Here is a 27,096-nt window from a genome sequence, read left to right on the forward strand (position 1 = left end):
ATAACTAGTGTCACAGGAATGGTTCAAACATAGACAGTAAGAAGTGTCAGTTTTCTTGTACTTAAGTCGGAATAGTGCCGTTTGTATTTAAATCCGATGCAATTTCAGTGTTTCATCGTCAATACGATGGTCAGAGGGATACAGTGAACCTGAAGGTAAGCATCGGAATCTATAACTAGTGTCACACTAATGGTTCAAACCATAGACAGTAAGAAGAGTCAGTTTTCTTGTACTTAAGTCGGCATTGTGCATTTTGTATTTAATTCCGATGCAATTTCTGTGTTTCATCATCAATACGAAGGTCAGAGGAATACAGTAAACCTGAAGTAAAGCATCGGAATGCATAACTAGTGTCACAGGAATGGTTCAAATCATAGACAGTAAGAAGAGTCAGTTTTCCTGTACTTAGTTCGGCATTGTGCCTTTTGTATTTAATTCCGATGCTATTTCTGTGTTTCATCGTCAATAAGAAGGTCAGAGGAATACAGTAAACCTGAAGTGAAGCATCGGAATCTATAACTAGTGTCACAGGAATGGTTCAAATCATAGACAGTAAGAAGAGTCAGTTTTCCTGTACTTAGTTCGGCATTGTGCCTTTTGTATGCAATTCCGATGCAATTTCTGTGTTTCATCGTCAATAAGAAGGTCAGAGGGATACAGTATACTTGAAGTGAAGCATCAGAATCTATATCTAGTGTCGCAGGAATGGTTCAAAACATAGACAGTAAGAAGAGTCAGTTTTCTTGTCCTTAAGTCGGCATTGTGCCTTTTGTTTTTAATCCGATGCAATTTCTGTGTTTCATCGTCAATAAGAGTGTCGGAGGGGTACGGTAAACCTGAAGTGAAGCATCGGAATCTATAACTAGTGTCACAGGAATTGTTCAAAGCATAGACAGTAAGAAGAGTCAGTCATCTTGTACTTATGTCGGCATTGTGCCTCTTGTATTTAATTCCGATGCAATTTCTGTGTTTCATCGTCAATAAGAAGGTCACAGGCATACAGTAAACCTGCAGTGAAGCATCGGAATCTATTACTAGTGTCACATGAATGGATCAAATCATAGACAGTAAGAAGAGTCAGTTTTCTTGTACCTATGTCGGCATTGTGCATTTTGTATTTAATTCCGATGCAATTTCTGTGTTTCATCGTCAAAAAGAAGGTCTCAGGGATACAGTAAACCTGAAGTGAAGCATCGGAATCTATAACTAGTGTCACTGGAATGGTTAAAAACATAGACAGTAAGATGAGTCAGTTTTCTTGTACCTATGTCGGCATTGTGCATTTTGTATTTAATTCCGATGCAATTTCTGCGTTTAATCGTCAATAAGAAGGTCAGAGGGATACAGTAAACCTGAAGTGAAGCATCAGAATCTATAAGTAGTGTCACAGGAATGGTTCAAAACATAGACAGTAAGAAAAGTCAGTTTTCTTGTACTTAAGTCGGCATTGTGCCTTTTGTGTTTAATTCCGATGCAATTTCTGTGATTCATCGTCAATAAGAAGGTCAGAGGCATACAGTAAACCAGGAGTGAAGCATCAGAATCTATAACTAGTGTCGCAGGAACGGTTTAAACATAGACAGTAAGAAGAGCAGTTTACTTGTACTTAAGTCGGCTTTGTGCCTTTTGTGTTTAATTCCGATGCTATTTCTGTGATTCATCGTCAATAAGAAGGTCAGAGGGATACAGTAAACCTGAAGTGAAGCAACGGAATCTATAAATAGTGTTACATGAATGGTTCAAAGCATAGACAGTAGGAAGAGTCACTTTTCTTGTATTTAAATCAGCATTGAGCCTTTTGTATGTAATTCCGATGCAATTTCTGTGTTTCGTCACCAACAAGTAGGTCAGAGGGATACAGTAAACCTGAAGTGAAGCATCGGAATCTATAATTAGTGTCACATGAATGGTTTAAAACATAGACAGTAGAAGAGTCAGTTTTATTGTATTTAAATCTGCATTGTGCCTTTTGTATTTAATTTCGATGCAATTTCTGAGTTTCATCGTCAATAAGATGGTCAGAGGGATACAGTAAACCTGAAGTGAAGCATCGGACTCTATAACTAGTGTCACAGGAATGGTTCAAAACATAGACAGTAAGAAGGGTCAGTTTTCTTGTACCTAAGTCGGCATTGTGCCTTTTGTATTTAATTCCGATGCAAATTCTGTGTTTCATCGTCAATAAGAAGGTCAGAGGAATACAGTAAACCTGAAGTGAAGCATCGGAATCTGTAACTAGTGTCACAGGAATGGTTCAAAACATAGACTGTAAGAAAAGTCAGTTTTCTTGTACTTAAGTCGGCATTGTGAATTTTGTATTTAATTCCGATGCAATTTCTGTGTTTCATCGTCAATAAGAAGGTCAGAGGGATACAGTAATCCTGAAGTGAAGCATCGGAATCTATAATTAGTGTCACATGAATGGTTCAAATCATAGAAAGTAAGAAGAGTCAGTTTTCCTGTATTTAAATCAGCATTGTGCCTTTTGTATTTAATTTCGATGCATTTTCTGTGTTTCATCGTCAATAAGAATGTCAGAGGGATACAGTAAACCTGAGGTGAAGCATCGGAATCCATAACTAGTGTCGTAGGAATGGTTTAAAACATAGACAGTAAGAAGAGTCAGTTTTCTTGTACTTAAGTCGGGATTATGCCTTTTGTATTTAATTCCGATGGAAATTCTGTGTTTCATTGTCAATAAGATGGTCACAGGTATACAGTAAACCTGAAGTGAAGCATCAGAATCTATAACTAGTGTACCAGGAATGGTTCAAAACATAGACAGTAAGAAGAGTCAGTTTTATTGTACTTAAGTCGGCATTGTGGATTTTGTATTTAATTCCGATGGAATTTCAGTGTTTCATCGTCAATAAGAAGGTCAGAGGGATACAGTGATCCTGAAGTGAAGCATCGGAATCTATAACTAGTGTCACAGGAATGGTTCAAAGCATAGACAGTAAGAAGAGTCAGTTTTTTTGTACTTAAGTCGGCATTGTGATTTTGTATTTAATTCCGATGCAATTTCTGTGTTTCATCGTCAATACGAAGGTCAGAGGGATACAGTAAACATGAAGTGAAACATCAGAATCTATAACTGGTGTCACAGGAATGGTTCAAAACATAGACAGTAAGAGGAGTCAGTTTTCTTGTACTTAAGTCGGCATTGTGATTTTGTATTTAATTCCGATGCAATTTCTGTGTTTCTTCGTCAATAAGAAGGTCAGAGGCATACAGTAATCCTGAAGTGAAGCATCGGATTCTATAACTAGTGTCACAGGAATGGTTAAAACATAGACAGTAAGAAAAGTCAGTTTTCTTGTACTTAAGTCGGCATTGGGCCTTTTGTATTTAATTCCGATGCAATTTCTGTGTTTCATCGTCAATAAGAAGGTCAGAGGGATACAGTATACTTGAAGTGAAGCATCGGAATCTATATCTAGTGTCGCAGGAATGGTTCAAAACATAGACTGTAAGAAGAGTCAGTTTTCTTGTACTTAAGTCGGCATTGTGAATTTTATATTTAATTCCGATGCAATTTCTGTGTTTCATCGTCAATAAGAAGGTCAGAGGGATACAGTATACTTGAAGTGAAGCATCGGAATCTATATCTAGTGTCGCAGGAATGGTTCAAAACATAGACTGTAAGAAGAGTCAGTTTTCTTGTACTTAAGTCGGCATTGTGAATTTTATATTTAATTCCGATGCAATTTCTGTGTTTCATCGTCAATAAGAAGGTCAGAGGGATACAGTAAACCTGAAGTGAAGCATCGGAATCCATAACTAGTGTCATAGGAATGGTTTAAAACATAGACAGTAAGAAGAGTCAGTTTTCTTGTACTTAAGTCGGGATTATGCATTTTGTATTTAACTAAGATGCAAATTCTGTGTTTCATCGTCAATAAGAAGGTCACAGCTATACAGTAAACCTGAAGTGAAGCATCAGAATCTATAACTAGTGTACCAGGAATGGTTCAAAACATAGACAGTAAGAAGAGTCAGTTTTATTGTACTTAAGTCGGCATTGTGCCTTTTGTATTTAATTCCGATGGAATTTCAGTGTTTCATCGTCAATAAGAAGGTCAGAGGGATACAGTGATCCTGAAGTGAAGCATCGGAAACTATAACTAGTGTCACAGGATTGGTTCAAAGCATAGACAGTAAGAAGAGTCAGTTTTCTTGTACTTAAGTCGGCATTGTGATTTTGTATTTAATTCCGATGCAATTTCTGTGTTTCATCGTCAATAGGAAGGTCCGAGGGATACAGTAAACATGAAGTGAAGCATCAGAATCTATAACTGGTGTCACAGGAATGGTTCAAAACATAGACAGTAAGAGGAGTCAGTTTTCCTGTACTTAAGTCGGCATTGTGCCTTTTGTATTTAATTCCGATGCAATTTTGTGTTTCTTCGTCAATAAGAAGGTCAGAGGCATACAGTAATCCTGAAGTGAAGCATCGGATTCTATAACTAGTGTCACAGGAATGGTTAAAACATAGACAGTAAGAAGAGTCAGTTTTCTTGTACTTAAGTCGGGATTATGCCTTTTGTATTTAATTCCGATGCAATTTCTGTGTTTCATCGTCAATAAGAAGGTCAAAGGGATACAGTAAACCTGAAGTGAAGCATCGGAATCTATGACTAGTGTCACTGGAATGGTTCAAAACATAGACAGTAAGAAGTGTCAGTTATCTTGTACTTAAGTCGGCATTGGGCCTTTTGTATTTAATTCCGATGCAATTTCTATGTTTCATCGTCAATAAGAAGGTCAGAGGGATACAGTATACTTGAAGTGAAGCATCGGAATCTATATCTAGTGTCGCAGGAATGGTTCAAAACATAGACTGTAAGAAGAGTCAGTTTTCTTGTACTTAAGTCGGCATTGTGAATTTTATATTTAATTCCGATGCAATTTCTGTGTTTCATCGTCAATACGAAGGTCAGAGGGATACAGTAAACCTGAAGTGAAGCATCGGAATCCGTAACTAGTGTCATAGGAATGGTTTAAAACATAGACAGTAAGAAGAGTCAGTTTTCTTGTACTTAAGTCGGGATTATGCATTTTGTATTTAATTAAGATGCAAATTCTGTGTTTCATCGTCAATAAGAAGGTCACAGGTATACAGTAAACCTGAAGTGAAGCATCAGAATCTATAACTAGTGTAACAGGAATGGTTCAAAACATAGACAGTAAGAAGAGTCAGTTTTATTGTACTTAAGTCGGCATTGTGCCTTTTGTATTTAATTCCGATGGAATTTCAGTGTTTCATCGTCAATAAGAAGGTCAGAGGGATACAGTGATCCTGAAGTGAAGCATCGGAATCTATAACTAGTGTCACAGGATTGGTTCAAAGCATAGACAGTAAGAAGAGTCAGTTTTCTTGTACTTAAGTCGGCATTGTGATTTTGTATTTAATTCCGATGCAATTTCTGTGTTTCATCGTCAATACGAAGGTTAGAGGGATACACTAAACATGAAGTGAAGCATCAGAATCTATAACTGGTGTCACAGGAATGGTTCAAAACATAGACAGTAAGAGGAGTCAGTTTTCTTGTACTTAAGTCGGCATTGTGCCTTTTGTATTTAATTCCGATGCAATTTCTGTGTTTCTTCGTCAATAAGAAGGTCAGAGGCATACAGTAATCCTGAAGTGAAGCATCGGATTCTATAACTAGTGTCACAGGAATGGTTAAAACATAGACAGTAAGAAGAGTCAGTTTTCTTGTACTTAAGTCGGGATTATGCCTTTTGTATTTAATTCCGATGCAATTTCTGTGTTTCATCGTCAATAAGAAGGTCAGAGGGATACAGTAAACCTGAAGTGAAGCATCGGAATCTATAACTAGTGTCACAGGAATGGTTCAAACATAGACAGTAAGAAGAGTCAGTTTTCTTGTACTTAAGTCGGCATTGGGTCATTTGTATTTAATTCCGATGCAATTTCTGTGTTTCATCGTCAATACTAAGGTCAGAGGGATACAGTAAACCTGAAGTAAAGCATCGGAATCAATAACTAGTGTCACAGGAAAGGTTCAAAACATAGACAGTAAGAAGAGTCAGTTTTCTTGTATTTAAATCAGCATTGTGCCTTTTGTATTTAATTTCGATGCTATTTCTGTGTTTCATCGTCAATAAGAAGGTCAGAGGGATACAGTATACTTGAAGTGAAGCATCGGAATCTACATCTAGTGTCGCAGGAATGGTTCAAAACATAGACAGTAAGAATAGTCAGTTTTCTTGTACTTAAGTCGAGATTGTGCCTTTTGTATTTAATTCCGATGCAAATTCTGTGTTTCATCGTCAATAGGAGGTCAAAGGTATACAGTAAACCTGAAGTGAAGCATCGGAATCTATAACTAGTGTCACAGGAATGGTTCAAAACATAGACAGTAAGAAGAGTCAGTTTTCTTGTACTTAAGTCGGCATTGTGCCTTTTGTTTTTAATCCGATGCAATTTCTGTGTTTCATCGTCAATAAGAAGGTCGGAGGGATACGGTAAACCTGAAGTGAAGCATCGGAATCTATAACTAGTGTCACAGGAATTGTTCAAAGCATAGACAGTAAGAAGAGTCAGTTATCTTGTACTTATGTCGGCATTGTGCCGCTTGTATTTAATTCCGATGCAATTTCTGTGTTTCATCGTCAATAAGAAGGTCCGAGGGATACAGTAAGCCTGCAGTGAAGCATCGGAATCTATAACTAGTGTCACATGAATGGTTCAAATCATAGACAGTAAGAAGAGTCAGTTTTCTTGTACCTATGTCGGCATTGTGCCTTTTGTATTTAATTCCGATGCAATTTCTGTGTTTCATCGTCAATAAGAAGGTCAGAGGGATACAGTAAACCTGAAGTGAAGCATTGGAATCTATAACTAGTGTCACTGGAATGGTTCAAAACATAGACAGTAAGAAGTGTCAGTTATCTTGTACTTAAGTCGGCATTGTGCCTTTTGTATATAATTCCGAAGCAATTTCTGTGTTTCATCGTCAATAAGAAGGTCAGAGGGATACAGTAAACCTGAAGTAAAGCATCGGAATCTATAATGAGTTTCACATGAATGGATCAAAACATAGACAGTAAGAAGAGTCAGTTTTCTTGTACATAAGTCGGCATTGTGCCTTTTGTATTTAATTCCGATGCAATTTCTGTGTTTCATCGTCAATAGGAAGGTCAGAGGGATACAGTAAACCAGAAGTGAAGCATCGGAATCTATAAGTAGTGTCACAGGAATGGTTCAAACATAGACAGTAAGAAAAGTCAGTTTTCTTGTACTTAAGTCGGCATTGTGCCTTTTGTATTTAATTACGATGCAATTTCTGTGAATCATCGTCAATAAGAAGGTCAGAGGAAATACAGTAAACCAGAAGTGAAGCATCTTAATCTATAACTAGTGTCACAGGAACGGTTTAAACATAGACAGTAAGAAGAGTCAGTTTAATTATACTTAAGTCAGCATTGTGCCTTTTCTATTTAATTCCGATGGAATTTCAGTGTTTCATCGTCAATAAGAAGGTCAGAGGGATACAGTGAAACTGAAGTGAAGCATCGGAAACTATAACTTGTGTCACAGGAATGGTTCAAATCATAGCCAGTAAGAAGAGTCAGTTTTCTTGTACTTAAGTCGGCATTGTGCCTTTTGTATTTAATTCCGATGTAATTTTTTGTGTTTCATCGTCGATAAGAAGGTCAGAGGAATACAGTAAACCTGAAGTGAAGCATCGGAATCTATAACTAGTGTCACAGGAATTGTTCAAAGCATAGACAGTAAGAAGAGTCAGTTATCTTGTACTTATGTCGGCATTGTGCCTTTTGAATTTAATTCCGATGCAATTTCTGTGTTTCATCGTCAATAAGAATGTCAGAGGGATACAGTAAACCTGAAGTGAAGCAACGGAATCTATAATTAGTGTCACATGAATGGTTCAAAGCATAGACAGTAGGAAGAGTCAGTTTTCTTGTGTTTAAATCAGCATTGTGCCTTTTGTATTTAATTTCGATGCAATTTCTGTTTCATCGTCAATAAGAAGGTCAGACGGATACAGTGAACCTGAAGTGAAGCATCGGAATCTATAACTAGTGTCACAGGATTAGTTCAAAACATAGACAGTAAGAAGAGTCAGTTTTCTTGTATTTAAATGAGCATTGTGCCTTTTGTATTTAATTTCGATGCAATTTCTGTTTCATCGTCAAAAAGAAGGTCAGAGGGATACAGTGAATCTGAAGTGAAGCATCGGAATCCAAAACTAGTGTCACAGGATTGGTTCAAAACATAGACAGTAAGAAGAGTCAGTTTTCTTGTACTTAAGCCGGCATTGTGCCTTTTGTATTTAATTCCGACGCAATTTCTGTGATCCTTCGTCAATAAGATGGTCAGAGGGAAACAGTAAACCTGAAGTGAAGCATCGGAATCTATAACTAGTGTCACAGGAACGGTTCAAAACATAGACCGTAAGAAGAGTCAGTTTTCTTGTACTTAAGTCGGCATTGTGCCTTTTGTATTTAATCCGATGCAATTTCTGTGTTACATCGTCAATAAGAAGGTCGGAGGATTACGGTAAACCTGAAGTGAAGCATCGGAATCTATAACTAGTGTCACAGGAATTGTTCAAAGCATAGACAGTAAGAAGAGTCAGTTATCTTGTTCTTATGTCGGCATTGTGCCTCTTGTATTTAATTCCGATGCAATTTCTGTGTTTCATCATCAATAAGAAGGTCAGAGGGATAAAGTAAACCTGATGTGAAGCATCGGAATCTATAATGAGATTCACATGAATGGATCAACACATAGACAGTAAGAAGAGTCAGTTTTCTTGTACATAAGTCGGCATTGTGCCTTTTGTATTTAATTCCGTTGCAATTTTTGTGTTTCATCGCCAATAAGAAGGTCAGAGGGATACAGTAAACCTGAAGTGAAGCATCGAAATCTATAACTAGTGTCACAGGAATGATTCAAAACATAGACAGTAAGAAAAGTCAGATTTCTTGTACTTAAGTCGGCATTGTGCCTTTTGTATTTAATTTCGATGCAATTTCTGTGTTTCATCGTCAATAAGAAGGTCAGAGGGATACAGTAAACCTGAAGTGAAACATCGGAATCTATAACTAGTGTCACTGGAATGGTTCAAAACATAAACAGTAAGAAGTATCAGTTATCTTGTACTTAAGTCGGCATTGTGCCTTTTGTATTTAATTCCGAAGCAATTTCTGTGTTTCATCGTCAATAAGAAGGTCAGAGGGATACAGTAAACCTGAAGTAAAGCATCGGAATCTATAATGAGTTTCACATGAATGGATCAAAACATAGACAGTAAGAAGAGACAGTTTCCTTGTACATAAGTCGGCATTGCGCCTTTTGTATTTAATTCCGATGCAATTTCTGTGTTTCATCGCCAATAAGAAGGTCAGAGGGATACAGTAAACCCGAAGTGAAGCATCGGAATCGATAACTAGTGTCACAGGAATGGTTCAAAACATAGACTGTAAGAAAAATCAGTTTTCTTGTACTTAAGTCGACATTGTGTCTTTTGTATTTAAATCCGATGCAATTTCTGTGATTCATCGTCACTAAGAAGGTCAGAGGCATACAGTAAACCTGAAGTGAAGCATCGGAATCTATAACTAGTGTCGCTGGAACGGTTTAAACATAGACAGTAAGAAGAGTCAGTTTTCTTGTACTTAAGTCGGCATTGTTAATTTTATATTTAATTCCGATGCAATTTCTGTGTTTCATCGTCAATAAGAAGGTCAGAGGGATACAGTAAACCTGAAGTGAAGCATCGGAATCCATAACTAGTGTCATAGGAATGGTTTAAAACATAGACAGTAAGAAGAGTCAGTTTTCTTGTACTTAAGTCGGGATTATGCATTTTGTATTTAATTAAGATGCAAATTCTGTGTTTCATCGTCAATAAGAAGGTCACAGGTATACAGTAAACCTGAAGTGAAGCATCAGAATCTATAACTAGTGTCACAGGAATGGTTCAAAACATAGACAGTAAGAAGAGTCAGTTTTCTTGTACTTAAGTCGGCATTGTGCCTTTTGTTTTTAATCCGATGCAATTTCTGTGTTTCATCGTCAATAAGAAGGTCGGAGGGATACGGTAAACCTGAAGTGAAGCATCGGAATCTATAACTAGTGTCACAGGAATTGTTCAAAGCATAGACAGTAAGAAGAGTCAGTTATCTTGTACTTATGTCGGCATTGTGCCGCTTGTATTTAATTCCGATGCAATTTCTGTGTTTCATCGTCAATAAGAAGGTCCGAGGGATACAGTAAGCCTGCAGTGAAGCATCGGAATCTATAACTAGTGTCACATGAATGGTTCAAATCATAGACAGTAAGAAGAGTCAGTTTTCTTGTACCTATGTCGGCATTGTGCCTTTTGTATTTAATTCCGATGCAATTTCTGTGTTTCATCGTCAATAAGAAGGTCAGAGGGATACAGTAAACCTGAAGTGAAGCATTGGAATCTATAACTAGTGTCACTGGAATGGTTCAAAACATAGACAGTAAGAAGTGTCAGTTATCTTGTACTTAAGTCGGCATTGTGCCTTTTGTATATAATTCCGAAGCAATTTCTGTGTTTCATCGTCAATAAGAAGGTCAGAGGGATACAGTAAACCTGAAGTAAAGCATCGGAATCTATAATGAGTTTCACATGAATGGATCAAAACATAGACAGTAAGAAGAGTCAGTTTTCTTGTACATAAGTCGGCATTGTGCCTTTTGTATTTAATTCCGATGCAATTTCTGTGTTTCATCGTCAATAGGAAGGTCAGAGGGATACAGTAAACCAGAAGTGAAGCATCGGAATCTATAAGTAGTGTCACAGGAATGGTTCAAACATAGACAGTAAGAAAAGTCAGTTTTCTTGTACTTAAGTCGGCATTGTGCCTTTTGTATTTAATTACGATGCAATTTCTGTGAATCATCGTCAATAAGAAGGTCAGAGGAAATACAGTAAACCAGAAGTGAAGCATCTTAATCTATAACTAGTGTCACAGGAACGGTTTAAACATAGACAGTAAGAAGAGTCAGTTTAATTATACTTAAGTCAGCATTGTGCCTTTTCTATTTAATTCCGATGGAATTTCAGTGTTTCATCGTCAATAAGAAGGTCAGAGGGATACAGTGAAACTGAAGTGAAGCATCGGAAACTATAACTTGTGTCACAGGAATGGTTCAAATCATAGCCAGTAAGAAGAGTCAGTTTTCTTGTACTTAAGTCGGCATTGTGCCTTTTGTATTTAATTCCGATGTAATTTTTTGTGTTTCATCGTCGATAAGAAGGTCAGAGGAATACAGTAAACCTGAAGTGAAGCATCGGAATCTATAACTAGTGTCACAGGAATTGTTCAAAGCATAGACAGTAAGAAGAGTCAGTTATCTTGTACTTATGTCGGCATTGTGCCTTTTGAATTTAATTCCGATGCAATTTCTGTGTTTCATCGTCAATAAGAATGTCAGAGGGATACAGTAAACCTGAAGTGAAGCAACGGAATCTATAATTAGTGTCACATGAATGGTTCAAAGCATAGACAGTAGGAAGAGTCAGTTTTCTTGTGTTTAAATCAGCATTGTGCCTTTTGTATTTAATTTCGATGCAATTTCTGTTTCATCGTCAATAAGAAGGTCAGACGGATACAGTGAACCTGAAGTGAAGCATCGGAATCTATAACTAGTGTCACAGGATTAGTTCAAAACATAGACAGTAAGAAGAGTCAGTTTTCTTGTATTTAAATGAGCATTGTGCCTTTTGTATTTAATTTCGATGCAATTTCTGTTTCATCGTCAAAAAGAAGGTCAGAGGGATACAGTGAATCTGAAGTGAAGCATCGGAATCCAAAACTAGTGTCACAGGATTGGTTCAAAACATAGACAGTAAGAAGAGTCAGTTTTCTTGTACTTAAGCCGGCATTGTGCCTTTTGTATTTAATTCCGACGCAATTTCTGTGATCCTTCGTCAATAAGATGGTCAGAGGGAAACAGTAAACCTGAAGTGAAGCATCGGAATCTATAACTAGTGTCACAGGAACGGTTCAAAACATAGACCGTAAGAAGAGTCAGTTTTCTTGTACTTAAGTCGGCATTGTGCCTTTTGTATTTAATCCGATGCAATTTCTGTGTTACATCGTCAATAAGAAGGTCGGAGGATTACGGTAAACCTGAAGTGAAGCATCGGAATCTATAACTAGTGTCACAGGAATTGTTCAAAGCATAGACAGTAAGAAGAGTCAGTTATCTTGTTCTTATGTCGGCATTGTGCCTCTTGTATTTAATTCCGATGCAATTTCTGTGTTTCATCATCAATAAGAAGGTCAGAGGGATAAAGTAAACCTGATGTGAAGCATCGGAATCTATAATGAGATTCACATGAATGGATCAACACATAGACAGTAAGAAGAGTCAGTTTTCTTGTACATAAGTCGGCATTGTGCCTTTTGTATTTAATTCCGTTGCAATTTTTGTGTTTCATCGCCAATAAGAAGGTCAGAGGGATACAGTAAACCTGAAGTGAAGCATCGAAATCTATAACTAGTGTCACAGGAATGATTCAAAACATAGACAGTAAGAAAAGTCAGATTTCTTGTACTTAAGTCGGCATTGTGCCTTTTGTATTTAATTTCGTGTGCAATTTCTGTGTTTCATCGTCAATAAGAAGGTCAGAGGGATACAGTAAACCTGAAGTGAAACATCGGAATCTATAACTAGTGTCACTGGAATGGTTCAAAACATAAACAGTAAGAAGTATCAGTTATCTTGTACTTAAGTCGGCATTGTGCCTTTTGTATTTAATTCCGAAGCAATTTCTGTGTTTCATCGTCAATAAGAAGGTCAGAGGGATACAGTAAACCTGAAGTAAAGCATCGGAATCTATAATGAGTTTCACATGAATGGATCAAAACATAGACAGTAAGAAGAGACAGTTTCCTTGTACATAAGTCGGCATTGCGCCTTTTGTATTTAATTCCGATGCAATTTCTGTGTTTCATCGCCAATAAGAAGGTCAGAGGGATACAGTAAACCCGAAGTGAAGCATCGGAATCGATAACTAGTGTCACAGGAATGGTTCAAAACATAGACTGTAAGAAAAATCAGTTTTCTTGTACTTAAGTCGACATTGTGTCTTTTGTATTTAAATCCGATGCAATTTCTGTGATTCATCGTCACTAAGAAGGTCAGAGGCATACAGTAAACCTGAAGTGAAGCATCGGAATCTATAACTAGTGTCGCTGGAACGGTTTAAACATAGACAGTAAGAAGAGTCAGTTTTCTTGTACTTAAGTCGGCATTGTTAATTTTATATTTAATTCCGATGCAATTTCTGTGTTTCATCGTCAATAAGAAGGTCAGAGGGATACAGTAAACCTGAAGTGAAGCATCGGAATCCATAACTAGTGTCATAGGAATGGTTTAAAACATAGACAGTAAGAAGAGTCAGTTTTCTTGTACTTAAGTCGGGATTATGCATTTTGTATTTAATTAAGATGCAAATTCTGTGTTTCATCGTCAATAAGAAGGTCACAGGTATACAGTAAACCTGAAGTGAAGCATCAGAATCTATAACTAGTGTAACAGGAATGGTTCAAACATAGACAGTAAGAAGAGTCAGTTTTATTGAACTTAAGTCGGCATTGTGCCTTTTGTATTTAATTCCGATGGAATTTCAGTGTTTCATCGTCAATAAGAAGGTCAGAGGGATACAGTGATCCTGAAGTGAAGCATCGGAATCTATAACTAGTGTCACAGGATTGGTTCAAAGCATAGACAGTAAGAAGAGTCAGTTTTCTAGTACTTAAGTCGGCATTGTGATTTTGTATTTAATTCCGATGCAATTTCTGTGTTTCATCGTCAATACGAAGGTCAGAGGGATACACTAAACATGAAGTGAAGCATCAGAATCTATAACTGGTGTCACAGGAATGGTTCAAAACATAGACAGTAAGAGGAGTCAGTTTTCTTGTACTTATGTCGGCATTGTGCCTTTTGTATTTAATTCCGATGCAATTTCTGTGTTTCTTCGTCAATAAGAAGGTCAGAGGCATACAGTAATCCTGAAGTGAAGCATCGGATTCTTTAACTAGTGTCACAGGAATGGTTAAAACATAGACAGTAAGAAGAGCCAGTTTTCTTGTACTTAAGTCGGGATTATGCCTTTTGTATTTAATTCCGATGCAATTTCTCTGTTTCATCGTCAATAAGAAGGTCAGAGGGATACAGTAAACCTGAAGTGAAGCATCGGAATCTATAACTAGTGTCACAGGAATGGTTCAAACATAGACAGTAAGAAGAGTCAGTTTTCTTGTACTTAAGTCGGCATTGGGCCATTTGTATTTAATTCCGATGCAATTTCTGTGTTTCATCGTCAATACTAAGGTCAGACGGATACAGTACACCTGAAGTAAAGCATCGGAATCAATAACTAGTGTCACAGGAAAGGTTCAAAACATAGACAGTAAGAAGAGTCAGTTTTCTTGTATTTAAATCAGCATTGTGCCTTTTGTATTTAATTTCGATGCAATTTCTGTGTTTCATCGTCAATAAGAAGGTCAGAGGGATACAGTATACTTGAAGTGAAGCATCGGAATCTATATCTAGTGTCGCAGGAATGGTTCAAAACATAGACAGTAAGAATAGTCAGTTTTCTTGTACTTAAGTCGAGATTGTGCCTTTTGTATTTAATTCCGATGCAAATTCTGTGTTTCATCGTCAATAGGAGGTCATAGGTATACAGTAAACCTGAAGTGAAGCATCGGAATCTATAACTAGTGTCACAGGAATGGTTCAAAACATAGACAGTAAGAAGAGTCAGTTTTCTTGTACTTAAGTCGGCATTGTGCCTTTTGTTTTTAATCCGATGCAATTTCTGTGTTTCATCGTCAATAAGAAGGTCGGAGGGATACGGTAAACCTGAAGTGAAGCATCGGAATCTATAACTAGTGTCACAGGAATTGTTCAAAGCATAGACAGTAAGAAGAGTCAGTTATCTTGTACTTATGTCGGCATTGTGCCGCTTGTATTTAATTCCGATGCAATTTCTGTGTTTCATCGTCAATAAGAAGGTCCGAGGGATACAGTAAACCTGCAGTGAAGCATCGGAATCTATAACTAGTGTCACATGAATGGTTCAAATCATAGACAGTAAGAAGAGTCAGTTTTCTTGTACCTATGTCGGCATTGTGCCTTTTGTATTTAATTCCGATGCAATTTCTGTGTTTCATCGTCAATAAGAAGGTCAGAGGGATACAGTAAACCTGAAGTGAAGCATCGGAATCTATAACTAGTGTCACTGGAATGGTTCAAAACATAGACAGTAAGAAGTGTCAGTTATCTTGTACTTAAGTCGGCATTGTGCCTTTTGTATATAATTCCGAAGCAATTTCTGTGTTTCATCGTCAATAAGAAGGTCAGAGGGATACAGTAAACCTGAAGTAAAGCATCGGAATCTATAATGAGTTTCACATGAATGGATCAAAACATAGACAGTAAGAAGAGTCAGTTTTCTTGTACATAAGTCGGCATTGTGCCTTTTGTATTTAATTCCGATGCAATTTCTGTGTTTCATCGTCAATAGGAAGGTCAGAGGGATACAGTAAACCAGAAGTGAAGCATCGGAATCTATAAGTAGTGTCACAGGAATGGTTCAAACATAGACAGTAAGAAAAGTCAGTTTTCTTGTACTTAAGTCGGCATTGTGCATTTTGTATTTAATTACGATGCAATTTCTGTGAATCATCGTCAATAAGAAGGTCAGAGGAAATACAGTAAACCAGAAGTGAAGCATCTTAATCTATAACTAGTGTCACAGGAACGGTTTAAACATAGACAGTAAGAAGAGTCAGTTTAATTATACTTAAGTCAGCATTGTGCCTTTTCTATTTAATTCCGATGGAATTTCAGTGTTTCATCGTCAATAAGAAGGTCAGAGGGATACAGTGAAACTGAAGTGAAGCATCGGAAACTATAACTTGTGTCACAGGAATGGTTCAAATCATAGCCAGTAAGAAGAGTCAGTTTTCTTGTACTTAAGTCGGCATTGTGCCTTTTGTATTTAATTCCGATGTAATTTTTTGTGTTTCATCGTCGATAAGAAGGTCAGAGGAATACAGTAAACCTGAAGTGAAGCATCGGAATCTATAACTAGTGTCACAGGAATTGTTCAAAGCATAGACAGTAAGAAGAGTCAGTTATCTTGTACTTATGTCGGCATTGTGCCTTTTGAATTTAATTCCGATGCAATTTCTGTGTTTCATCGTCAATAAGAATGTCAGAGGGATACAGTAAACCTGAAGTGAAGCAACGGAATCTATAATTAGTGTCACATGAATGGTTCAAAGCATAGACAGTAGGAAGAGTCAGTTTTCTTGTGTTTAAATCAGCATTGTGCCTTTTGTATTTAATTTCGATGCAATTTCTGTTTCATCGTCAATAAGAAGGTCAGAGGGATACAGTGAACCTGAAGTGAAGCATCGGAATCTATAACTAGTGTCACAGGATTAGTTCAAAACATAGACAGTAAGAAGAGTCAGTTTTCTTGTATTTAAATGAGCATTGTGCCTTTTGTATTTAATTTCGATGCAATTTCTGTTTCATCGTCAAAAAGAAGGTCAGAGGGATACAGTGAATCTGAAGTGAAGCATCGGAATCCAAAACTAGTGTCACAGGATTGGTTCAAAACATAGACAGTAAGAAGAGTCAGTTTTCTTGTACTTAAGTCGGCATTGTGCCTTTTGTATTTAATTCCGACGCAATTTCTGTGATCCTTCGTCAATAAGATGGTCAGAGGGAAACAGTAAACCTGAAGTGAAGCATCGGAATCTATAACTAGTGTCACAGGAACGGTTCAAAACATAGACCGTAAGAAGAGTCAGTTTTCTTGTACTTGAGTCGGCATTGTGCCTTTTGTATTTAATCCGATGCAATTTCTGTGTTACATCGTCAATAAGAAGGTCGGAGGGTTACGGTAAACCTGAAGTGAAGCATCGGAATCTATAACTAGTGTCACAGGAATTGTTCAAAGCATAGACAGTAAGAAGAGTCAGTTATCTTGTTCTTATGTCGGCATTGTGCCTCTTGTATTTAATTCCGATGCAATTTCTGTGTTTCATCATCAATAAGAAGGTCAGAGGGATAAAGTAAACCTGATGTGAAGCATCGGAATCTATAATGAGATTCACATGAATGGATCAACACATAGACAGTAAGAAGAGTCAGTTTTCTTGTACATAAGTCGGCATTGTGCCTTTTGTATTTAATTCCGTTGCAATTTTTGTGTTTCATCGCCAATAAGAAGGTCAGAGGGATACAGTAAACCTGAAGTGAAGCATCGGAATCTATAACTAGTGTCACAGGAATGATTCAAAACATAGACAGTAAGAAAAGTCAGTTTTCTTGTACTTAAGTCGGCATTGTGCCTTTTGTATTTAATTTCGATGCAATTTCTGTGTTTCATCGTCAATAAGAAGGTCAGAGGGATACAGTAAACCTGAAGTGAAACATCGGAATCTATAACTAGTGTCACTGGAATGGTTCAAAACATAGACAGTAAGAAGTATCAGTTATCTTGTACTTAAGTCGGCATTGTGCCTTTTGTATTTAATTCCGAAGCAATTTCTGTGTTTCATCGTCAATAAGAAGGTCAGAGGGATACAGTAAACCTGAAGTAAAGCATCGGAATCTATAATGAGTTTCACATGAATGGATCAAAACATAGACAGTAAGAAGAGACAGTTTCCTTGTACATAAGTCGGCATTGCGCCTTTTGTATTTAATTCCGATGCAATTTCTGTGTTTCATCGCCAATAAGAAGGTCAGAGGGATACAGTAAACCCGAAGTGAAGCATCGGAATCGATAACTAGTGTCACAGGAATGGTTCAAAACATAGACTGTAAGAAAAATCAGTTTTCTTGTACTTAAGTCGGCATTGTGTCTTTTGTATTTAAATCCGATGCAATTTCTGTGATTCATCGTCACTAAGAAGGTCAGAGGCATACAGTAAACCTGAAGTGAAGCATCGGAATCTATAACTAGTGTCGCTGGAACGGTTTAAACATAGACAGTAAGAAGAGTCAGTTTTCTTGTACTTAAGTCGGCATTGTTAATTTTATATTTAATTCCGATGCAATTTCTGTGTTTCATCGTCAATAAGAAGGTCAGAGGGATACAGTAAACCCGAAGTGAAGCATCGGAATCCATAACTAGTGTCATAGGAATGGTTTAAAACATAGACAGTAAGAAGAGTCAGTTTTCTTGTACTTAAGTCGGGATTATGCATTTTGTATTTAATTAAGATGCAAATTCTGTGTTTCATCGTCAATAAGAAGGTCACAGGTATACAGTAAACCTGAAGTGAAGCATCAGAATCTATAACTAGTGTAACAGGAATGGTTCAAACATAGACAGTAAGAAGAGTCAGTTTTATTGAACTTAAGTCGGCATTGTGACTTTCGCATTTAATTCCGATGGAATTTCAGTGTTTCATCGTCAATAAGAAGGTCAGAGGGATACAGTGATCCTGAAGTGAAGCATCGGAATCTATAACTAGTGTCACAGGATTGGTTCAAAGCATAGACAGTAAGAAGAGTCAGTTTTCTAGTACTTAAGTCGGCATTGTGATTTTGTATTTAATTCCGATGCAATTTCTGTGTTTCATCGTCAATACGAAGGTCAGAGGGATACACTAAACATGAAGTGAAGCATCAGAATCTATAACTGGTGTCACAGGAATGGTTCCAAGCATAGACAGTAAGAGGAGTCAGTTTTCTTGTACTTATGTCGGCATTGTGCCTTTTGTATTTAATTCCGATGCAATTTCTGTGTTTCTTCGTCAATAAGAAGGTCAGAGGCATACAGTAATCCTGAAGTGAAGCATCGGATTCTTTAACTAGTGTCACAAGGAATGGTTAAAACATAGACAGTAAGAAGAGTCAGTTTTCTTGTACTTAAGTCGGCATTGGGCCATTTGTATTTAATTCCGATGCAATTTCTGTGTTTCATCGTCAATACTACGGTCAGACGGATACAGTAAACCTGAAGTAAAGCATCGGAATCAATAACTAGTGTCACAGGAAAGGTTCAAAACATAGACAGTAAGAAGAGTCAGTTTTCTTGTATTTAAATCAGCATTGTGCCTTTTGTATTTAATTTCGATGCAATTTCTGTGTTTCATCGTCAATAAGAAGGTCAGAGGGATACAGTATACTTGAAGTGAAGCATCGGAATCTATATCTAGTGTCGCAGGAATGGTTCAAAACATAGACAGTAAGAATAGTCAGTTTTCTTGTACTTAAGTCGAGATTGTGCCTTTTGTATTTAATTCCGATGCAAATTCTGTGTTTCATCGTCAATAGGAGGTCAAAGGTATACAGTAAACCTGAAGTGAAGCATCGGAATCTATAACTAGTGTCACAGGAATGGTTCAAAACATAGACAGTAAGAAGAGTCAGTTTTCTTGTACTTAAGTCGGCATTGTGCCTTTTGTTTTTAATCCGATGCAATTTCTGTGTTTCATCGTCAATAAGAAGGTCGGAGGGATACGGTAAACCTGAAGTGAAGCATCGGAATCTATAACTAGTGTCACAGGAATTGTTCAAAGCATAGACAGTAAGAAGAGTCAGTTATCTTGTACTTATGTCGGCATTGTGCCTCTTGTATTTAATTCCGATGCAATTTCTGTGTTTCATCGTCAATAAGAAGGTCCGAGGGATACAGTAAACCTGCAGTGAAGCATCGGAATCTATAACTAGTGTCACATGAATGGTTCATATCATAGACAGTAAGAAGAGTCAGTTTTCTTGTACCTATGTCGGCATTGTGCCTTTTGTATTTAATTCCGATGCAATTTCTGTGTTTCATCGTCAATACGAAGGTCAGAGGGATACAGTAAACCTGAAGTAAAGCATCGGAATCTATAATGAGTTTCACATGAATGGATCGAAACATAGACAGTAAGAAGAGTCAGTTTTCTTGTACATAAGTCGGCATTGTGCCTTTTGTATTTAATTCCGATGCAATTTCTGTGTTTCATCGTCAATAGGAAGGTCAGAGGGATACAGTAAACCAGAAGTGAAGCATCGGAATCTATAAGTAGTGTCACAGGAATGGTTCAAACATAGACAGTAAGAAAAGTCAGTTTTCTTGTACTTATGTCGGCATTGTGCCTTTTGTATTTAATTACGATGCAATTTCTGTGAATCTTCGTCAATAAGAAGGTCAGAGGAAATACAGTAAACCAGAAGTGAAGCATCTTAATCTATAACTAGTGTCACAGGAACGGCTTAAACATAGACAGTAAGAAGAGTCAGTTTAATTATACTTAAGTCAGCTTTGTGCCTTTTCTATTTAATTCCGATGGAATTTCAGTGTTTCATCGTCAATAAGAAGGTCAGAGGGATACAGTGAAACTGAAGTGAAGCATCGGAAACTATAAGTTGTGTCACAGGATTGATTCAAATCATAGCCAGTAAGAAGAGTCAGTTTTCTTGTACTTAAGTCGGCATTGTGCCTTTTGTATTTAATTCCGATGCAATTTTTTGTGTTTCATCGTCAATAAGAATGTCAGAGGGATACAGTAAACCTGAAGTGAAGCATCGGAATCTATAACTAGTGTCACAGGAATGGTTCAAATCATAGACAGTAAGAAGAGTCAGTTTTCTTGTACTTAAGTCGGGATTGTGCCTTTTGAATTTAATTCCGATGCAATTTCTGTGTTTCATCGTCAATAAGAATGTCAGAGGGATACAGTAAATCTGAAGTGAAGCAACGGAATCTATAATTAGTGTCACATGAATGGTTCAAAGCATAGACAGTAGGAAGAGTCAGTTTTCTTGTGTTTATATCAGCATTGTGCCTTTTGTATTTAATTTCGATGCAATTTCTGTTTCATCGTCAATAAGAAGGTCAGAGGGATACAGTGAACCTGAAGTGAAGCATCGGAATCTATAACTAGTGTCACAGGATTAGTTCAAAACATAGACAGTAAGAAGAGTCAGTTTTCTTGTATTTAAATGAGCATTGTGCCTTTTGTATTTAATTTCGATGCAATTTCTGTTTCATCGTCAAAAAGAAGGTCAGAAGGATACAGTGAACCTGAAGTGAAGCATCGGAATCCAAAACTAGTGTCACAGGATTGGTTCAAAGCATAGACAGTAAGAAGAGTCAGTTTTCTTGTACTTAAGTCGGCATTGTGCCTTTTGTATTTAATTCCGACGCAATTTCTGTGATCCTTCGTCAATAAGATGGTCAGAGGGATACAGTAAACCTGAAGTGAAGCATCGGAATCTATAACTAGTGTAACAGGAATGGTTGAAAACATAGACAGTAAGAAGAGTCAGTTTTCTTGTACTTAAGTCGGCATTGTGCCTTTTGTATTTAATCCGATGCAATTTCTGTGTTACATCGTCAATAAGAAGGTCGGAGGGTTACGGTAAACCTGAAGTGAAGCATCGGAATCTATAACTAGTGTCACAGGAATTGTTCAAAGCATAGACAGTAAGAAGAGTCAGTTATCTTGTTCTTATGTCGGCATTGTGCCTCTTGTATTTATTTCCGATGCAATTTCTGTGTTTCATCATCAATAAGAAGGTCAGAGGGATAAAGTAAACCTGAAGTGAAGCATCGGAATCTATAATGAGATTCACATGAATGGATCAACACATAGACAGTAAGAAGAGTCAGTTTTCTTGTACATAAGTCGGCATTGTGCATTTTGTATTTAATTCCGTTGCAATTTTTGTGTTTCATCGCCAATAAGAAGGTCAGAGGGATACAGTAAACCTGAAGTGAAGCATCGGAATCTATAACTAGTGTCACAGGAATGATTCAAAACATAGACAGTAAGAAAAGTCAGTTTTCTTGTACTTAAGTCGGCATTGTGCCTTTTGTATTTAACCCTGCTGTTCTGTTCGGGTCTATATGACCCGAAACGAATATGAACGTTATTTTACATTATGTAAATACCAATATATATTTATGAAACTTTGTGACTTTGTCTGAAAATGGATGAGCAGCATGTGTTTTAAAAGGTTTTAAAAAAGTTTAAGAAGTTTGGGCTTCAACTGTAATAGTTGCATATGTAATGTTCGGGTCATAATGACCCGACACAAATATGTTTAGTGTAACTCGTATTTATTTCTAAAATCTGGAAATGGCGAAAATTATTTTTGTTGTGTTGTGTGGGAATAGTGACTGCATCATTCCAACTTACTCTCAACAATCACCTAAAGCTCCATGCGTTCACAACAATGGGCTTGTTTGTTGCTTTCCCCAGGAAATAATAATTGGCAGTTCTCAATAATTGGAATGCTTTGTTTCTGCCCAGTTTGACTTGTGACACCATGGCGATGAGACCATTGAATGATCGTGAGTTGGAAGAAATAGTAAATGCCTCACCAGATGAAGGATCACTTTCTGAGTTTGAAGATCACATCAGCAATGCATCTGAAAGCGAGTGTTCCGATGACAGTTACGACAGTCCACAGCCCATACAAAATAGTGTAGAGACTTTTCTTTCTAAAAATGGGAATATAGAATGGCAGTTGCATCCACCAGCACAACATGGTCGCCTACCAGCTTCGAACATCATCAAGAGTACCCCAGGAGTTACCAGGTATGCAGTCAGCAGAATATCTGATGTAAAATGTTCATTTGAAGCAGTATTTCACACAGCGCTTCAAAATGAAATAATAGAGATGACAAATATTGAAGGGCAGCGAGTTTATGGTGAACAGTGGACAGATATTGATGGTTCTGTTTTCCATGCATACTTAGGACTCTTACTCCTAGCGGGTGTATATCGATCTCATGGGGAGTCTACAAAAAGTTTGTGGGATAAAGATACTGGGCGAAACATATTTCGAGCAACCATGTCTCATGAAACATTCTGTAAGATATCACGTGTCCTGCGATTTGACAAGAAATCTACTAGAGAGGAAAGACGACGTACTGACAAACTTGCCGCAATTCGTAGTATTTGGGAGAAGTGGGTAGAGGTCCTTCCTAAACTGTATAATCCAGGAGAAAATGTTACTGTTGACGAGCAGTTAGTAGCATTTAGAGGTCGCTGTCCATTCAAGCAGTATATCCCAAGTAAACCGGCAAAATATGGGATCAAAATATGGACCATGTGTGACAGCAAAACTTCATACGTACTGAAAGCCCAAATTTATACAGGAAAGGTGAGTGGAGCGGCACCAGAAAGAAATCAGGGAATGAGGGTGGTATCTGATCTCACTTCTGAGTTACGTGGTCAGAATATCACGTGTGACAACTTTTTTACGTCGTACAATTTGGGGCAGCTGCTTCTGAAAAGGAAATTGACTATGTTGGGAACTATACGGAAAAATAAGCCGGAGCTTCCACACAAAATGACCAACAAGGAGGTACACAGCTCTTCATTTTACTTCACAAATGACACTACTGTGGTTAATTATATTCCTAAGAGACACAAGAATGTTGTACTTATGAGCACTCTCCACCATGATGCGGAAATCAGTGACAGGGCTGATAAGAAGCCAAAAATGATTTTGGACTATAATTCAACCAAAGGTGCTGTAGACACGCTTGATCAGTTATTAGGTACATATACATGCAAACGAAAAAGTAATAGGTGGCCAATGATAGTTTTCTACAATATTCTTGATGTTTCTGCTTATAATGCATACGTTTTGTGGATTTCGGTTGACCCTAATTGGAATGCAAGCAAATTGACTAGAAGGAGAATATTCTTGGAGGAACTTGGAAAGTCACTGATAAAAGAACATATTGCATCAAGAACGCATTTCCCAAGAACAGAAGATTCTTTGAGAATGGTCACAAGCATCCAAAACCCGAATGATGTGGGTGGTGTGTCAGAATCGGTAACAACAAGAAAATCTACAAAACGTGCACGCTGTAAGTTCTGTCCATCAAGTAATGACAATAAAACAAACATGGTGTGTGGAAAATGTAGTAAACATATTTGCAAGAAACATGTAACCTACTTGTGTCCACAGTGCAAGCAGTAAGAAAAGAACTGTAGTATTTTATAAGATGATTGTATTGAAAATTCTGTTGTTTCAAATTTATGTGAATACTTGTGCCTAAACTACAATCAGTAAGAAGAGAGGATTCTAAAGTTGTAGTGCTTTCTATGTTGGAATGTAATAAAAAAACTGTAGTGTGTTCTGTACTGTAGTGTGCTCTAAGATGAATATCTGTAATGACAACTGTCTGTTGTTAGAAAATGTCAATACTTACGTCTAAACTGTCAACAATAAGAATAGAAGTATGGAAAAACTGTAGTGCTTTCTAAGTTGAATGCCTGTAATGGAAACTGTCTGTTGTTTCAAATTTATGTGCATATTTAAATGAAAAATATCCCTCAATAAAGTTGTATGCATTGTTATTATTATTATTATTACCATTATTATTATTATTATTATTATTATTATTATTACTAACAAGGTACTGGAATAGAACAACAATGTCGATAGCTAAAACTGTACCAAAATTTATGTTTCTAAAGCATTTTGATATGTCGGGTCATATTGACCCGAACAGTATATATGTCAAGTAAAAGTGAACAGAACAGCAGGGTTAATTTCGATGCAATTTCTGTGTTTCATCGTCAATAAGAAGGTCAGAGGGATACAGTAAACCTGAAGTGAAACATCGGAATCTATAACTAGTGTCACTGGAATGGTTCAAAACATAGACAGTAAGAAGTATCAGTTATCTTGTACTTAAGTCGGCATTGTGCCTTTTGTATTTAATTCCGAAGCAATTTCTGTGTTTCATCGTCAATAAGAAGGTCAGAGGGATACAGTAAACCTGAAGTAAAGCATCGGAATCTATAATGAGTTTCACATGAATGGATCAAAACATAGACAGTAAGAAGAGACAGTTTCCTTGTACATAAGTCGGCATTGCGCCTTTTGTATTTAATTCCGATGCAATTTCTGTGTTTCATCGCCAATAAGAAGGTCAGAGGGATACAGTAAACCCGAAGTGAAGCATCGGAATCGATAACTAGTGTCACAGGAATGGTTCAAAAAATAGACTGTAAGAAAAATCAGTTTTCTTGTACTTAAGTCGGCATTGTGTCTTTTGTATTTAAATCCGATGCAATTTCTGTGATTCATCGTCACTAAGAAGGTCAGAGGCATACAGTAAACCTGAAGTGAAGCATCGGAATCTATAACTAGTGTCGCTGGAACGGTTTAAACATAGACAGTAAGAAGAGTCAGTTTTCTTGTACTTCAGTCGGCATTGTGAATTTTATATTTAATTCCGATGCAATTTCTGTGTTTCATCGTCAATAAGAAGGTCAGAGGGATACAGTAAACCTGAAGTGAAGCATCGGAATCCATAACTAGTGTCATAGGAATGGTTTAAAGCATAGACAGTAAGAAGAGTCAGTTTTCTTGTACTTAAGTCGGGATTATGCATTTTGTATTTAATTAAGATGCAAATTCTGTGTTTCATCGTCAATAAGAAGGTCACAGGTATACAGTAAACCTGAAGTGAAGCATCAGAATCTATAACTAGTGTAACAGGAATGGTTCAAACATAGACAGTAAGAAGAGTCAGTTTTATTGAACTTAAGTCGGCATTGTGCCTTTTGTATTTAATTCCGATGGAATTTCAGTGTTTCATCGTCAATAAGAAGGTCAGAGGGATACAGTGATCCTGAAGTGAAGCATCGGAATCTATAACTAGTGACACAGGATTGGTTCAAAGCATAGACAGTAAGAAGAGTCAGTTTTCTAGTACTTAAGTCGGCATTGTGATTTTGTATTTAATTCCGATGCAATTTCTGTGTTTCATCGTCAATACGAAGGTCAGAGGGATACACTAAACATGAAGTGAAGCATCAGAATCTATAACTGGTGTCACAGGAATGGTTCAAAACATAGACAGTAAGAGGAGTCAGTTTTCTTGTACTTAAGTCGGCATTGGGCCATTTGTATTTAATTCCGATGCAATTTCTGTGTTTCATCGTCAATACTAAGGTCAGACGGATACAGTAAACCTGAAGTAAAGCATCGGAATCAATAACTAGTGTCACAGGAAAGGTTCAAAACATAGACAGTAAGAAGAGTCAGTTTTCTTGTATTTAAATCAGCATTGTGCCTTTTGTATTTAATTTCGATGCAATTTCTGTGTTTCATCGTCAATAAGAAGGTCAGAGGGATACAGTATACTTGAAGTGAAGCATCGGAATCTATATCTAGTGTCGCAGGAATGGTTCAAAACATAGACAGTAAGAATAGTCAGTTTTCTTGTACTTAAGTCGAGATTGTGCCTTTTGTATTTAATTCCGATGCAAATTCTGTGTTTCATCGTCAATAGGAGGTCAAAGGTATACAGTAAACCTGAAGTGAAGCATCGGAATCTATAACTAGTGTCACAGGAATGGTTCAAAACATAGACAGTAAGAAGAGTCAGTTTTCTTGTACTTAAGTCGGCATTGTGCCTTTTGTTTTTAATCCGATGCAATTTCTGTGTTTCATCGTCAATAAGAAGGTCGGAGGGATACGGTAAACCTGAAGTGAAGCATCGGAATCTATAACTAGTGTCACAGGAATTGTTCAAAGCATAGGCAGTAAGAAGAGTCAGTTATCTTGTACTTATGTCGGCATTGTGCCTCTTGTATTTAATTCCGATGCAATTTCTGTGTTTCATCGTCAATAAGAAGGTCCGAGGGATACAGTAAACCTGCAGTGAAGCATCGGAATCTATAACTAGTGTCACATGAATGGTTCACATCATAGACAGTAAGAAGAGTCAGTTTTCTTGTACCTATGTCGGCATTGTGCCTTTTGTATTTAATTCCGATGCAATTTCTGTGTTTCATCGTCAATAAGAAGGTCAGAGGGATACAGTAAACCTGAAGTGAAGCATCGGAATCTATAACTAGTGTCACTGGAATGGTTCAAAACATAGACAGTAAGAAGTGTCAGTTATCTTGTACTTAAGTCGGCATTGTGCCTTTTGTATATAATTCCGAAGCAATTTCTGTGTTTCATCGTCAATACGAAGGTCAGAGGGATACAGTAAACCTGAAGTAAAGCATCGGAATCTATAATGAGTTTCACATGAATGGATCAAAACATAGACA

The 27,096-nt window shown here is 37.2% G+C and overlaps 1 protein-coding gene across 1 annotated transcript; it reads left to right on the forward strand.

Annotated features, from left to right (window-relative positions):
• Positions 1-22,333: 22,333 nt before the first annotated feature.
• Positions 22,334-24,548, forward strand: LOC124737717 (the record flags this gene model as incomplete). Its single annotated transcript, XM_047248596.1, has 3 exons — positions 22,334-22,977; positions 23,131-23,997; positions 24,441-24,548. Coding segments are annotated over exons 1-3 (1,619 nt in total), but the record flags the coding sequence as incomplete, so codon positions are not given.
• Between the last annotated feature and the right edge of the window lie 2,548 nt (positions 24,549-27,096).

Source organism: Schistocerca piceifrons, unplaced genomic scaffold (genome assembly GCF_021461385.2).
Source record: "Schistocerca piceifrons isolate TAMUIC-IGC-003096 unplaced genomic scaffold, iqSchPice1.1 HiC_scaffold_1761, whole genome shotgun sequence".
NCBI classification, from domain to species: Eukaryota; Metazoa; Arthropoda; class Insecta; order Orthoptera; family Acrididae; genus Schistocerca; species Schistocerca piceifrons.